The 16,208-nt window shown below is 45.0% G+C and overlaps 1 protein-coding gene across 4 annotated transcripts in view; it reads right to left on the bottom strand.

Annotated features, from left to right (window-relative positions):
• Positions 1-338: 338 nt before the first annotated feature.
• Positions 339-16,208, bottom strand: part of LOC109864941 (glutamate receptor 1) — a 149,091-nt gene continuing 133,221 nt past the window's right edge. The window contains exons 14-17 of one of the 4 annotated variants that reach the window (XM_031797855.1): positions 12,911-13,036; positions 11,875-11,989; positions 6,166-6,300; positions 339-3,783 (exon numbers count right to left, since the gene is read on the bottom strand). In XM_031797855.1, coding sequence (XP_031653715.1) covers positions 3,580-3,783; positions 6,166-6,300; positions 11,875-11,989; positions 12,911-13,036 — 580 coding nt within the window. In that variant the 3' untranslated portion in view covers positions 339-3,579. Of the gene's footprint in view, positions 3,784-5,999; positions 6,301-11,874; positions 11,990-12,910; positions 13,037-16,208 lie in introns of all 4 variants that reach the window. The other 3 variants (XM_031797854.1, XM_031797853.1, XM_031797852.1) reach the window with 3 other exon arrangements.

Genomic DNA, 16,208 nt, shown 5'->3' with positions numbered 1-16,208 from the left:
TATAAGGGGTATAATGTTGTGTCCACTCTGTGTATAAGGGGTATAATGTTGTGTCCACTCTGTGTATAAGGGGTATAATGTTGTGTCCACTCTGTGTATAAGGGGTATAATGTTGTGTCCACTCTGTGTATAAGGGGTATAATGTTGTGTCCACTCTGTGTATAAGGGGTATAATGTTGTGTCCACTCTGTGTATAAGGGGTATAATGTTGTGTCCACTCTGTGTATAAGGGGTATAATGTTGTGTCCACTCTGTGTAGTGTATAAGGGGTATAATGTTGTGTCCACTCTGTGTATAAGGGGTATAATGTTTGAAGTTAAGTAACAAACATATTCACATAGTTTATTCCTTTATTCTGTTACAAAAAGCATGATCACTTTCTTCAGAGACACTTTGGTTAGAAAACGTTTATTTCTCAAAAGTTTATTTCTTTTTTTAGATTCATGAATGATCTCCATGTATTTTATAAATGTTTTATTCAACAACATCTTTCACTAGTGATGTATAGAAAAACAACTGTACTGTGAGGTTTTCAGGTGAACAAACTAAATAATCACTTTATATCCTTGTATTAAAATACTTTGAAAAAAAGAACAAATTAAGAAGAAAAGTCAAATGGTGTTCAGTCTTGAAAACACCAATTGAACATCCCTTTTATTCAAATGTTAAATCAAAATAACATTGACAACCAATTAAAAGTAAAACTTAAAACATTATTGTCTACCCACTATTCAACATCTGTTTTTCCTCCACCTTTTCAATGTTTTTTGCAGCTCTCAAACTCTCCATACGATACAAACATTGAATGTCTTATTCAAAATCTGTTAGGGCTTATAAAAACCTCTCCTTCTATGAGACAAACCATCCGCCAAGGACTCGCGTTGTGCTGCGCCTTCGTCAATACAACACCAAAGGAATAGAGGAGAAGAAGAACAGAAGCATCAGTCAGGTACAGAGAGGCTGATTGGGTCAGAGAAGGAAAGAACACGTTTCACTGCAGGAGAATCAACCCTTTTATATACATAGTGGATGGAGAGATGAGATACAGTATATTTGATGTAAGGAGTCTATCTCTGCCCAGTATCTGTCTTCACTGTCAAACATGTTCAAGAGTTTAAGGTTGTTCCACGTTTGGCATTGGATCCAACACTCTGGCTATGGCAGAAAAACAGTCTGACACAGCTGCGTCCGTGTTGAACACTCTCTTTATGGCAGAGACCCACACAAAGAGAGCCGAGCTGGAGAGTTTAGCTAGTAAATGTTCCCTTTGTAGATGTAGGCAGGCTGTCTCTGACTCTGATTCCAGTATCCTAACGAGGCTTCTCTCTGCTGACAGCCCTATAGGCTACAGCAACACATACAATGACCTACACATCAAACGATACTGAACAACCTCCGTCATAAAATATCAAACTACTGAGAGAGAGAGAGATAAAGAGAGAGAGAGGAGAGAGAGAGAGAGAGAGAGAGAGAGAGAGAGAGAGAGAGAGAGAGAGAGAGAGAGAGAGAGAGATAAGATGGGTTGCTGTGGTGGTAGCCACCGTTTCCATGGTTTCCATTAACGATTGCCAACAGCTGATTGACTGTGAACGTGTAAATCAACAGGGGTTTCTGTGTGTAAGTCACGCCCCCTTCCTCTGTCAGCTAGGCCGTATTCCAAAATGGCTACTCTCTCTCTATAAAATAATGTAGCAGAGCCACTGAAGAAATCAATGGTGTTAATCTGTGGTACTTTGTCAAGTTCTGACCATGTCAGTCAATAATTCCTCTCTTCCAGCCACAGCAATCATTCTGGGGAGTTTGATAAAGTAACAGTGTATGTGTGTGTGTGTTTAGTGGCATGGTGTGTTCAGTGGTATGGTGTGTTCAGTGGTATGGTGTGTTCAGTGGTATGGTGGATTCAGTGGTATGGTGGGTTCAGTGGTATGGTGGGTTCAGTGGTATGGTGGGTTCAGTGGTATGGTGTGTTCTGTGGAATGGTGTGTTTAGTGGAATGGTGTGTTCAGTGGTATGGTGTGTTTAGTGGTATGGTGTGTTCAGTGGTATGGTGTGTTCAGTGGTATGGTGGGTTCAGTGGTATGGTGTGTTCAGTGGTATGGTGGGTTCAGTGGTATGGTGGGTTCAGTGGTATGGTGGGTTCAGTGGTATGGTGGGTTCAGTGGTATGGTGGGTTCAGTGAGGTGTAGCAGCAAAGCATGTTTGTTGAGGAGAACACAACACAGCTAGTTAAGCATGAATTTAAACAACATAACACTACCAAAATCTCTGTAGGAATGACTGTCAGCAGATGGTTCAGGGAGGCAAGGAATGACTGAGCTCTGTGCATGATTATTTATGTCTGTATTATAATACTGCATGGGTGCTTGAAATGCTTGTTTTCCAGTTCATGATGCCTTTCCAACATAGCGTGTGTAACTGTGTCCAAAAACACACACGAGAGAAACCAGAGACACACAAATATCAAATCATCTTAATAGTCAATCAGCGTTATTGTCAGTATTGTCTTTTTACTGTTCAAAGACAAAAACAAATCCTATTTTGTGATCCGTCTTCACTAAGTAAATGGTCAGAGAGAGTAGGTAGCGAACTGAGATATTACAGACAGACAGACAGACAGACTAACAGTAGTCAATAGAACGGCCACAGCTCAGGGTAGGGCAGATAAGGTCAGGGTAGGGCAGATAAGGTCAGGGTAGGGCAGAGAAGGTCAGGGTAGGACAGAGAAGGTCAGGGTAGGGCAGAGAAGGTCAGGGTAGGGCAGAGAAGGTCAGGGTAGGGCAGAGAAGGTCAGGGTAGGGCAGAGAAGGTCAGGGTAGGGCAGAGAAGGTCGGGGTAGGGCAGAGAAGGTCAGGGTAGGGCAGAGAAGGTCAGGGTAGGGCAGAGAAGGTCAGGGTAGGGCAGATAAGGTCAGGGTAGGGCAGATAAGGTCAGGGTAGGGCAGAGAAGGTCGGGGTAGGGAACAGAAGGTCGGGGCAGGGCAGAGAAGGTCGGCCCAGGGCAGAGGAGGTCAGGGTAGGGCAGAGAAGGTCGGCCCAGTGCAGAGAAGGTCAGGGTGGGGCAGAGAAGGTCAGGGCAGGACAGAGAAGGTTAGGGCATGGCAGAGAAGGTCATCTCAAGACAGGGCAGAGAAGGTCATCTCAGGGCAGGGCAGAGAAAGTCAGGTCAGGGCAGAGAAAATCAGCCCAAGGCAGGGCAGAGAAGGTCACCTCAGGGCAGGTCAGGAGGCATTTACGGGCTAGTTCTCTGTTTTCTTACACAGAAATTAACACCTTGTTTCAAAAAATCTGAATAAAAGAAGAAAAAAACATCTCGGCCCAACAATGGCTCCTTTTTGTAGCAACATGTTCCTCATCTTCTTTTATTTTCATTTTTATTCTCCATCTACATGTTTCCCCTGTTTGTAATGAGTGATTTCAGAATGCATTTGGCAGCAGTATTGGAGTCTGTCTCGGACACACATCACGCAGCCACCACATAAACAAAGTGTCAGAAAGACGGCCATGTTCATAAGGTCAATGTCACCATTAATGTGGTCATCTTTGTAAGGTCTATGAGTCAGTCTCCTGCCAGGTCATGTGATTACATGCCGGAGGCGCTGAGCCCCATGCTGGCGTTGTGGCTCATGCAGGGGAGAGTCTGGACTGTTTTGGGGAAGTCGTGAGTTAGGATGCGTCCGTTCTCTCCTCCTCCTGCTCCACCTATTCCTCCTCCTCCCCCATTCCCGTTCCCGTTCCCACTCATTCTGGTCATGGAGGAGCAGTGCATGGCGTCGTTGATGTTCTGCTGCAGATAACAGAGAGAGAGAAGAGGGGAACAGAGTTGGACACCAAGACAACATGACAGTCACAGCCATGCATACATCCTGTCTATGGGCTCCCAGTAATACTGGTCATCTAATCAGAGGTTAGCTCTACCATGTAAATAGTGTATGTATCTCCTGGGGATTTAGACTCTAACAAAGACAAGAGGATAGGCTGGTGTAATATAACAATAATATATTAAAATATTACTATATCATAGTATTATAATACAGTAGAATAATATTGTATTATATTGTGTGTCTTGTAACTCGCAGACGTTTCAACTTTATTGAATCAACAGCCCTCTATTTGATCCCCTTGTATTTGATTTGTCTACAGGAATACTGGGATATATTAACAACATTAGTTGTGTGAATGAATGTGTAACTGGATACAGGCATATATGAATAGGATAGAAACAATTATGTCTCTATTATGAAGGTAAGTGGTTGGCAGAAAATGGATACGTTCCAAATGGCATACTATTCTCTATAGTGTGCACCCTATGGGCTCTGGTCAAAAGTAGAACACTATGTAGAGTATAGGGTGCCATTTGAGACTCAGAGTGTTATCTTTTATGGTCTTCATCTAGCTACTGACTGCTACTGGCGCGGAGCAGTAAACCACTCTGATAGCCGACACATCACACTCCCAATTTGGAAGGAAGTAGGAGAAGGCAGCTAAACCCTTTCTCTCTTTGGCCTTATTGCTCTGAGCTACAGTCTAATAGAACACAAGCCAATGGGGCTGAAAGTGGAGCTAATGGTGTGTGTGTGCGTGTGTGTGTGTGTGTGTGTGTGTGTGTGTGTGTGTGTGTGTGTGTGTCTGTGTGTGTGTGTGTGTGTGTGTGTGTGCGTGCGTGTGTGTGTGTGTTTGTGTAATGCCTGTGTGTGTGTGTGTGTTTGTGTAATGCCTGTTTGTGTGTGTGTGTGTGTGTGTGTGTGTGTGTGTGTGTGTGTGTGTGTGTGTGTGTGTGTGCGTGCGTGTGTGTGTTTGTGTAATGCATGTGTGTGTGTGTGTGTGTGTCTGTGTGTGTGTGTGTCTGTGCGTGTGTGTGTGCGTGGGTGTGTGTGTGCGTGTGTGTGTTTGTGTAATGCCTGTGTGTGTGTGTGTGTGTGTGTCTGTGTGTGTGTGTGTGTCTGTGTGTGTGTGTGTGTGTGTGTGTGTGTGTGTCTGTGTGTGTCTGTGTGTGTGTGTGTGCGTGTGTGTGTGTGTGTGTGTGTGTGTGTGTGTGTGTGTGTGTGTGTGTGTGTGTGTGTGTGTGTGTGTGTGTGTGTGTGTGTGTGTGTGTGTGTGCGTGTGTGTGTGTGTGTGTGTGTGTGTGTGTGTGGGTGTGTGTGTTTATGTAATGCCTGTGTGTGTGTGTGTGTGTGTGTGTGTGTGTGTGTGTGTGTGTGTGTGTGTGTGTGTGTGTGTGTGTGTGTGTGTGTGTGTGTGTGTGTGTGTGGTCACTAGCACCTCACTGTCCTCTGATTTAATTCCAGTGAAACCTGAGCTTGTGGGAAGAATTAGGCTACAATGCTGCACTACTATAATTGGTTGGTTCTCGAAAGCAGTGTGTGTGTGTGTGTGTGTGTGTGTGTGTGTGTGTGTGTGGGCTTCTAGAGCTGCTTCCAGGTTGTAATTATATAACTAGTGTCAGTCAACCTATTGTTCATTACCACATGTCAGCCTTTAGTTGTAAGCCTGGGTTATCTGTCCAAACAGCTGATTTGACAGAGAGGCATATCATAGAATCTATCATCTCTGTTTATCATCTCTGTTACAGCAGTTTAGCCTCATAGTGGGTGGCAACATATATAGGATGCTACTACAATGGACCTGCACTACAACATATAGAGTCAGCAGAGGAGGGAGGTGAAGGGAGAAAGATTGGGGACAGAGACAGGTAGAGAGAAAGATTGGGGACAGAGACAGGTAGAGAGAAAAATTGGGGACAGGAGACAGGTAGAGAGAAAGATTGGGGACAGAGACAGGTAGAGAAAGAGACAGACAGAGGTTAAAGGGTAAAGATGTACAGAGGTAGAGACTTTGTGTTGCGGTTGAGAAGCAGTGAGGTGCTATAGGTGGGTCTACTGTGATCACACGGTTAGATGGCTGGAGGGAGGGAGGGGTGAGGAAGAGGAGGAGGAAGAAGAGGCAGATGATATCAACATCATCATCATCAATCATCATCGTCATGGTATCACAGTTTCCTACCCCATGTCCTCTGTTCTCTCTCTCTCTCCTATATCTTAACAGTGTTGTTGGAGTACAGGCCGTAGCTCTGCAGCTCTGTGTAAGGAGCAGTAGCGCCCCCTGTGTCTAAGGCTGAGCACTGAAAGGTCTGAGCGGCAGATGCAGCGGCGGCTCGCGCGGTGGACACCTTCATTCTCTGAGACTCGGTTCGCGACTTGTAGCAGAACTCCACCAACGCCACCAGCATGGCCAGGCCCAGCCCTCCAATCAGAATGTAGAACACTCCGGCCACGTTGCTCAGGCTCAACGCACTCGTCTTATCCTGGGGAGGGGAGGGGGGGGGGGTCGGAAAGAGATGCGGTGAGGAGGAGTGAGGGGAGGGGACATACATACATTATATACACACTGACACCATAGATACAAACACCTTATATACAAACACCATAGTAGAAATTATGGACAAACACAGAAACACTAAAGACACTTTGCATACAAAAAAACCACACAAAAGCAGCATGCACATAGAGATAATCCAATACACACACACACACACACACACACACACACACACACACACACATACACACACACACACACACACACACATACAGAGAGAGAGAAAGACACGTGTCAGGACTCCCAGAAAACACATAACAGTTCTGCCCTGCTTAGTTAACTAGCCCAAACAAAATACAGGTAGGCAACATAATACTCACTAAACAACACATGCAACTTCATACTACTGATATTACACACTGGTTTCATTAAGAAGCTTTTTAAAATACTTAAACTAACTATTGTTTGAAACTAACTTGACATAGTAACTAGCCCACTCACTCTGCACTCAGACACACACCTAGTACTTGAATAACTTGTCTAACTTCATTTACATTTCCTTTCTTCATTTCTGAGGAGGGTTTAGATCAAGTGTGTTTTTCAATACAAGAAAACTTGAGTCAAATCCTCATTAGATCCATGCATTCATGCAGCATTAATTTAACAGGCAGAGTCTAAATTCACTTTAACCAACATATTGCGGGATGGCCTGTTATCGTGTTGATCTACAGTATAGAGTGGGGCAAAAAAGTATTTAGTCAGCCACCAATTGTGCAAGTGCTCCCACTTAAACAGATGAGAGAGGCCTGTAATTTTAATCCTAGGTACACTTCAACTATGACAGACAAAATGAGAAAGACAATCCAGAAAATCACATTGTAGGATTTTTTATGAATTTATTTGCAAATTATGGTGGAAAATAAGTATTTGGTCACCTACAAACAAGCAATATTTCTGGCTCTCACAGACCTGTAACTTCTTCTTTAAGAGGCTCCTCTGTCCTCCACTCGTTACCTGTATTAATGGCACCTGTTTGAACTTGTTATCAGTATAAAAGACGCCTGTCCACAACCTCAAACAGTCACACTCCAAACTCCACTATGGCCAAGACCAAAGAGCTGTCAAAGGACACCAGAAACAAAATTGTAGACCTGCACCAGGCTGGGAAGACTGAATCTGCAATGGGTAAGCAGCTTGGTTTGAAGAAATCAACTGTGGGAGCAATTATTAGGAAATGGAAGACATACAAGACCACTGATAATCTCCCTCGATCTGGGGCTCCACGCAAGATCTCACCCCGTGGGGTCAAAATGATCACAAGAACGGTGAGCAAAAATCCCAGAACCACATGAGGGGACCTAGTGAATGAGCTGCAGAGAGCTGGGACCAAAGTAACAAAGCCTACCATCAGTAACACACTACGCCGCCGGGGACTCAAATCCTGCAGTGCCAGACGTGTCCCCCTGCTTAAGCCAGTACATGTCCAGGCCCGTCTGAAGTTTGCTAGAGAGCATTTGGATGATCCAGAAGAAGATTGGGAGAATGTCATGTGGTCAGATGAAACCAATATATAACTTTTTGGTAAAAACTCAACTCGTCGTGTTTGGAGGATAAAGGATGCTGAGTTGCATCCAAAGAACACCATACCTACTGTGAAGCATGGGGGTGGAAACATCATGCTTTGGGGCTGTTTTTCTGCAAAGGGACCAGGACGACTGATCCGTGTAAAGGAAAGAATGAATGGGGCCATGTATCGTGAGATGTTGGGGGAAACCTCCTTCCATCAGCAAGGGCATTGAAGATGAAACGCGGCTGGGTCTTTCAGCATGACAATGATCCCAAACACACCGCCCGGGAAACGAAGGAGTGGCTTCGTAAGAAGCATTTCAAGGTCCTGGAGTGGCCTAGCCAGTCTCCAGATCTCAACCCCATAGAAAATCTTTGGAGGGAGTTGAAAGTCCATGTTGCCCAGCAACAGCCCCAAAACATCACTGCTCTGGAGGAGATCTGCATGGAGGAATGGGCCAAAATACCAGCAACAGTGTGTGAAAGCCTTGTGAAGACTTACAGAAAATGTTTGACCTCTGTCATTGCCAACAAAGGGTATATAACAAAGTATTCAGATAAACTTTTGTTATTGATCAAATACTTATTTTCCACCATAATTTGCTAATAAATTCATAAAAAATCTTACAATGTGATTTTCAGATTTTTTTTTTCATTTTGTCTGTCATAGTTGAAGTGTACCTATGATGAAAATTACAGGCCTCTCTCGTCTTTTTAAGTGGGAGAACGTGCACAATTGGTGGCTGACTAAATACTTTTTTGCCCCACCGTATATCCATCTAGAACATTAAAGTATATTTATTCTCTATTTCTAACAGATAAACTCTGGTTATCATTCTGGGGTTGTGGGTTGAGGAGGGTTGAGGCTGTTGCTTCATTCTCAGCGGTGAGAAACCATGCAGGATTAAGACAATCGGATCATTATCAAACTCCCTGATTTAGGGTTTAGGGTTATGTTGTGTGTATGGGGTTGCTAGCCTCGCAAGCTTAATCAATGATGTATGCTTGCAGGAACAGGCAGGCTTGCGAGGCTAAGGGGTTGCAAGGCTGAATAGTATCTGTAGCTTTCATATGTTTTTTGGGGGTGGGGTGTAACTCTCACACCGGAGAGGATAGAGCCAGACCAGGCAGGCTGGTGTGGAGAGGACGTTTTGGGGTGTTTCAGGGCCGGGTCATGTTAGTAGACAGGGGTCAGTGGTTAAAAGTGGTCTGAGCCTTTCACAGGGTCCGTCGGTCAAATCAAAATCACACACTCTCTCTCTCTCTCTCTCTCCACACTGACATGCAGGCTGCATCCAGAATGGCATCCTAAGTGCACTGTATAAAGAATTAGGTTGCCATTTCAAATAAAACTCAGTCCCATCGTGGTTTATGTAGATTCTAGGTCCTTGGGGATCTGTTCTTTGTTTTCTTCTCTGCCTGTCTGCTTTCAGAGACCACTCTGACAACGGCTATGTGATATTACTCTGTATGTTTCTATTCCCTTGGGTTTATATTGGCAAAATCAGCAGAGTGCACTTTACAATGATGTACTTCAGCATGATGTAGCACTGCCTCTCTTACATGAGGGATGCCTGTGATTTCCCTCCTGTATTACCATGGCTATATCAGCATGATCACCATCATACCTTAGCTTTACATCACTGCAAAACAACCTCACAGATGAGTCGAGGGAAATAAACATTGAATTTTACGCTCTCTTCAAAGAACACACATGCCTACTTGTATTGCTTAGAGGTACTGCGTACAGTGGCTTGCGAAAGTATTCACCCCCCTTGGCATTTTTCCTATTTTGTTGCCTTGCAACCTTGAATTAAAATTGATTTTTGGGGGGTTTGTATCATTTGATTTACACAACATGCCTAACACTTTGAAGATGCAAAATCTTTTTATTGTGAAACAAACAAGAAATAAGACAAACAAACTGAAAACTTGAGTGTGCATAACTCTTCAACCCCCCCAAAGTCAATACATTGTGGAGTCACCTTTTGCAGCAATTACAGCTGCAAGTCTCTTGGGATATGTCTCTATAAGCTTGGCACATCTAGCCACTGGGATTTTTGCCCATTCTTCAAGGCAAAACTGCTCCAGCTCCTTCAAGTTGGATGGGTTCCGCTAGTGTACAGCAATCTTTAAGTCATACCACAGATTCTCTATTGGATTGAGGTCTGGGCTTTGACTAGGCCATTCCAAAACATTTAAATGTTTCCCCTTAAACCCCTCGAGTGTCGCTTTAGCAGTATGCTTAGGGTTATTTTCCTGCTGGAAGGTGAACCTCTGTCCCGGTCTCAAATCTCCGGAAGACTGAAACAGGTTTCCCTCAAGAATTTCCCTTTATTTAGTGCCATCCATCATTCCTTCAATTCTGACCCGTTTCTCAGTCCCTGCTGATGAAAAACATCCCCACAGAATGATTCTGCCACCACTATGCTTTACTGTGGGGATGGTGTTCTCGGGGTGATGAGAGTTGTTGGGTTTGCGTCAGACATAGCATTTTCCTTGATGGCCAAAAACCTCGATTTTAGTCTCATCTGACCAGAGTACCTTCTTCCATATGTTTGGGGAGTATCCCAAATTCCTTTTGGCGAACACCAAACATTGTGGCCCTCCTTGCCTGGTCCGTGTGTTTTTGTGAGCAGCCCTCTCTTGGCAGGGTTGTTGGGGTGCAATATTTGTTAAACATTTTTATAATGGATTTAATGGTGCTCTGTAGGATTTTCAAAGTTTTGGATATTTTTTTATAACCTAACCCTGATCTGATTCTCCACAACTTTGTCCCTGACCTGTTTGGAGAGCTCCTTGGTCTTTATAGTGCCGCTTGCTTGGTGGTGCCCCTTGCTTAGTGGCGTTGCAGACTCTGGGGCCTTTCAGAACAGGTGTATATATACTGAGATCATGTGACAGATCATGTGACACTTAGATTGCACACAGGTGGACTTCTGAAGGTAATTGGTTGCACCAGATCTGGTTGCGGCAGTGTAGCCTAGTGGTTAGAGCATTGGACTAGTAACCGAAAGGTTGCAAGTTCAAATTCCTGAGCTGACAAGGTACAAAATCTGTCGTTCTGCCCTTGAACAGGCAGTTAACCCACTGTTCCTAGGCCATCATTGAAAATAAGAATTTGTTCTTAACTGACTTGCCTAGTTAAATAAAGGTAAAAAAATAAATAATAATAAAATATTCGGGGTTTCATAGCAAAGGGGGTGAATACATATACACGCACCACTTGTTCTTTTTTTATTTGTATTCTTTTTTATTTCACTTCACCAATTTGGACTATTTTGTGTTTGTCCATTACATGAAATCCAAATATTACAGGTTGTAATGCAACAAAATAGGACAAATGCCAAGGGGGGTTAATAATTTTTCAAGGAACTGTATGTGGCTGATGTTCTGCAACAAGGAGCAGGCAGCATATGTTCATGGGTATAACACCATATGACCTCTAGCATGTTTACAATGTTATTTGATTTAACGACCGTAAACCCCACTGTTTCACCTCAACCATCAAGGTTAGTAGTTAATTCACTCATTGGCCTCATTATGGAGAGAACATCAGTGTAGGGAGAGAGAGAGAGAACAGTGATTGGCTCCCAGAGAGAGAAAGAGAGAGAGAAATGGATTTTGAGTCCACCAATCTCAGTGACTATACTAATGAGAACCAGTGGCATGTCTAAGTAGTAAACTGAGAGCGATAGTTTGAGATGTCAGGGCTGGTCTGGGAACAGACTTTACAGGGCTTCTGTAGTTTCAGACTGGTCTTGGATCAGGGGATTTGAGGAGGATGTGAGGAGTGTTTGGGGTATAAGGACTGGTCTAGGATCAGGGGTTTTGAGGAGGATGTGAGGAGTGTTTGGTGTATAAGGACAGTCTAGGATCAGGGGTTTTGACAAGGATGTGAGGAGTGTTTGGTGTATAAGGACTGGTCTAGGATCAGGGGTTTTATGCGGGTGTGTTTGGGGGTATAAGGACTGAGTTATAGTGTGTGACTGACCTTGCGTCCGGAGTCGTTGCTGCCACACTCTCCTTTATCGTACCACCATTTGTTCTTTAGTTTGTCTAAGACGGCCTGCTCATTGAGCTTCAACACGGCTAGGTTTACCGGGATCCTGCATGTACACCACACCACACCCAGGACAGGGCAGGGCCATAACATAAATAACATAGCATAACATATGTTATCTTATGTCAGTCATTCAGAACATGTCTAATCATATACCACATCTACGCATCAAGGTTTACTGCAATTTAGCTGTGTCACTGGTTAGAAGTTGGAAACCTCACACACACGTTCACTCACAGGCAAATACATAAAGTAAACAGGAACATCATCAGGAACATACATGTACATCAGAGTCAAAGTGATATGTGTTAATACTCCATCTCTCCCTACTGTACTGTACGGGAGTAGATGTGTATTACTGTATCACTTTGGGTAACCGGCACACCAGCTGTGAACCCTCTGTTACGGAACACAACACGTCAGAAAATATTCTGATTGCAGATTCTATTCCCCTTTAAAAGCTGTAGGAGTGTCTAGTTAGTAGGAGGTTCTTGGGGACAGAGATACAAAAAAAAACAATTCTGTTCTTTGTGTGTGTGTGTGTGTGTGTGTGTGAAGTCTTCAGTGTATCAGCTTGACAGGGATCCTACGCATGAATGCATGCTATCCTTACTTATTCATGAGAACAGGGCAAAATACAAACTGTGCCAATTCCAGACACCCTCCTCCCAGAAGGACTAGAGTAGGTTATCTTGGCTAGAGGGAGAGCATGATGTCACTCTGTAGTTTTAAGTTGGCCCCTACACACAGAGTTGAAGCACTTGTTACCCTTTGTGTTGAAGTCTGGGCCATAGACCTATCCATGGCTAGGAAGAGATAAAATATCATGTGTCGCTCGTGTTTTAATCCCTCCCCCACCCTTCACCCACCATACAGAGTTGTCAGGAAGTGTTGCCATCCAGAGTGTCTGAGCAGCTTTGTGATTGGCCGGTTACCCCCCTGGTGGATCAGCGTGGTTGGTTGAAACAGGGTTCTGACCTTGGAGTCCCCGCCCCCGCTGCCACACTCGCCCTTGTCGTACCACCATTTGTTTTTCAGTTTGTCCAACAGGCCTTGCTCGTTGAGTTTTAACACGGCCAGGTTAACAGGGTTTCTTTAGAACGATAATAGATACAATCAGAACTGGGTCAGTTTTCCTGGGTTAGGAAATACTACTGTATATTATGGACAGGTATATAAATATGTATTTATAGACTGAGTGATTATGAAAATGTTGGAGCTATATTTTAATAATGATAACTAGGTTAGCATTTGAAAGAGTATATGGACAGATAGGTAAGTAGTCTGTACACTGGTTATGATTATGAATGTTGAATCGCTAGATTACACCACCTGCTTGGCTAAGCCTATGGCGATATATGGAGTGAATATACTATGGAGCAGGGTTGATCTTGAGTTTGGACATTCTAAATGCTTGATATACAGTATATTACTTATATATCTCAATGGACAGAAATGCTTGCTGGCCATACTTGAGTCAGGTTTAACCACATAGAGGACAGGGCCTCTTAGAGGAGGGAGAGAGCAGATATCATGGAGAGATGCTTCAGATTTGGAAGCCTACCTGTCTGTCTGTAGATGCTCATGTCCTTTCAATGTTTCCACTATGAAAATGGAGAACTATCACAGTTCCATTCACTTCATACAAATATGCTTAGTTGTTGAGTGTCAAAATTAAATTTAGAGTTTCTCTTACTCCTTCCTTAGCTGATAATTGACTCTAGGATAGAAAGAAGACCACCAACTAGCTCAGCAAACTCAACTACCACATCCATATCTATAGCACCTCTCTCTCTCTCTCTCTCTCTCCCCCTCTCTCTCTCTCTCTCTCTCTCTCTTTCTCTCTCTCTCTCTAGACATGGATGTTTATGTGTTCAAGTACAGTATATAATAATTTACCCTGTTGGTGGGTTAGAGGTCGAGTAGATGAGGGGGCAGAGTGCTTGGTGGTGGGTTAGAGGTTAGAGGTCGAGTAGATGAAGCAGCAGAGTGCTTGGTGATGGGTTAGAGGTTAGAGGTCGAGTAGGTGAAGCAGCAGAGTGCTTGGTGATGGGTTAGAGATTAAAGGTTAAGTAGATGAAGGAGCAGAGTGCTTGGTGGTGGGTTAAAGGTTAGAGGTCGAGTAAATGAGGTGGCAGAGAGCTTGGTGGTGGGTTAGAGGTTAGAGGTTGAGTAAATGAGGCGGCAGAGTGCTTGGTGGTGGGTTAGAGGTTAGAGGTCGAGTAGATGAGGTGGCAGAGGGCTTGGTGGTGGTTTAGAGGTCTAGTAGATGAGGCGGCAGAGTGCTTGGTGGTGGGATAGAGGTTAGAGGTCGAGTAAATGAGGTGGCAGAGTGCTTGGTGGTGGGTTAGAGGTTAGAGGTCGAGTAGATGAGGTGGCAGAGGGCTTGGTGGTGGTTTAGAGGTCGAGTAGATGAGGTGGCAGAGTGATTGGTGGTGGGTTAGAGGTTAGAGGTCGAGTAAATGAGATGGCAGAGTGCTTGGTGGTGGTTTAGAGGTCTAGTAGATGAGGCGGCAGAGTGCTTGGTGGTGGGTTAGAGGTTAGAGGTCGAGTAAATGAGGCGGCAGAGTGCTTGGTGGTGGGTTAGAGGTCTAGTAGATGAGGCGGCAGAGTGCTTGGTGGTGGGATAGAGGTTAGAGGTCGAGTAAATGAGGCAGCAGAGTGCTTGGTGGTGGGTTAGAGGTTAGAGGTCGAGTAGATGAGGTGGCAGAGGGCTTGGTAGTGGTTTAGAGGTCGAGTAGATGAGGTGGCAGAGTGCTTGGTGGTGGGTTAGAGGTTAGAGGTCGAGTAAATGAGATGGCAGAGTGCTTGGTGGTGGTTTAGAGGTCTAGTAGATGAGGTGGCAAAGGGCTTGGTGGTGGTTTAGAGGTCAAGTAGATGAGGTGGCAGAGAGCTTGGTGGTGGTTTAGAGGTCTAGTAGATGAGGCGGTAGAGTGCTTGGTGGTGGGTTAGAGGTTAGAGGTCGAGTAAATGAGGCGGCAGAGTGCTTGGTGGTGGGTTAGAGGTCTAGTAGATGAGGCGGCAGAGTGCTTGGTGGTGGGATAGAGGTTAGAGGTCGAGTAAATGAGACAGCAGAGTGCTTGGTGGTGGGTTAGAGGTTAGAGGTCGAGTAGATGAGGTGGCAGAGGGCTTGGTAGTGGTTTAGAGGTCGAGTAGATGAGGTGGCAGAGTGCTTGGTGGTGGGTTAGAGGTTAGAGGTTAGAGGTTGAGTAAATGAGATGGCAGAGTGCTTGGTGGTGGTTTAGAGGTCTAGTAGATGAGGTGGCAAAGGGCTTGGTGGTGGTTTAGAGGTCAAGTAGATGAGGTGGAAGAGAGCTTGGTGGTGGTTTAGAGGTCTAGTAGATGAGGCGGTAGAGTGCTTGGTGGTGGGTTAGAGGTTAGAGGTCGAGTAAATGAGATGGCAGAGTGCTTGGTGGTGGTTTAGAGGTCTAGTAGATGAGGCGGCAGAGTGCTTGGTGGTGGGTTAGAGGTTAGAGGTCGAGTAAATGAGGCGGCAGAGTGCTTGGTGGTGGGTTAGAGGTCTAGTAGATGAAGCGGCAGAGTGCTTGGTGGTGGGATAGAGGTTAGAGGTCGAGTAAATGAGGCAGCAGAGTGCTTGGTGGTGGGTTAGAGGTTAGAGGTCGAGTAGATGAGGTGGCAGAGGGCTTGGTAGTGGTTTAGAGGTCGAGTAGATGAGGTGGCAGAGTGCTTGGTGGTGGGTTAGAGGTTAGAGGTCGAGTAAATGAGATGGCAGAGTGCTTGGTGGTGGTTTAGAGGTCTAGTAGATGAGGTGGCAAAGGGCTTGGTGGTGGTTTAGAGGTCAAGTAGATGAGGTGGCAGAGAGCTTGGTGGTGGTTTAGAGGTCTAGTAGATGAGGCGGTAGAGTGCTTGGTGGTGGGTTAGAGGTTAGAGGTCGAGTAAATGAGATGGCAGAGGGCTTGGTGGTGGTTTAGAGGTCGAGTAGATGAGGTGGCAGAGTGATTGGTGGTGGGTTAGAGGTTAGAGGTCGAGTAAATGAGATGGCAGAGTGCTTGGTGGTGGTTTAGAGGTCTAGTAGATGAGGCGGCAGAGTGCTTGGTGGTGGGTTAGAGGTTAGAGGTCGAGTAAATGAGGCGGCAGAGTGCTTGGTGGTGGGTTAGAGGTCTAGTAGATGAGGCGGCAGAGTGCTTGGTGGTGGGATAGAGGTTAGAGGTCGAGTAAATGAGACAGCAGAGTGCTTGGTGGTGGGTTAGAGGTTAGAGGTCGAGTAGATGAGGTGGCAGAGGGCTTGGTAGTGGTTTAGAGGT

Source organism: Oncorhynchus kisutch, linkage group LG19, assembly GCF_002021735.2.
Source record: "Oncorhynchus kisutch isolate 150728-3 linkage group LG19, Okis_V2, whole genome shotgun sequence".
NCBI classification, from domain to species: Eukaryota; Metazoa; Chordata; class Actinopteri; order Salmoniformes; family Salmonidae; genus Oncorhynchus; species Oncorhynchus kisutch.
Note: the sequence above shows the minus strand (reverse complement) of the source record. Positions and strands in the feature narration are given on the sequence as shown.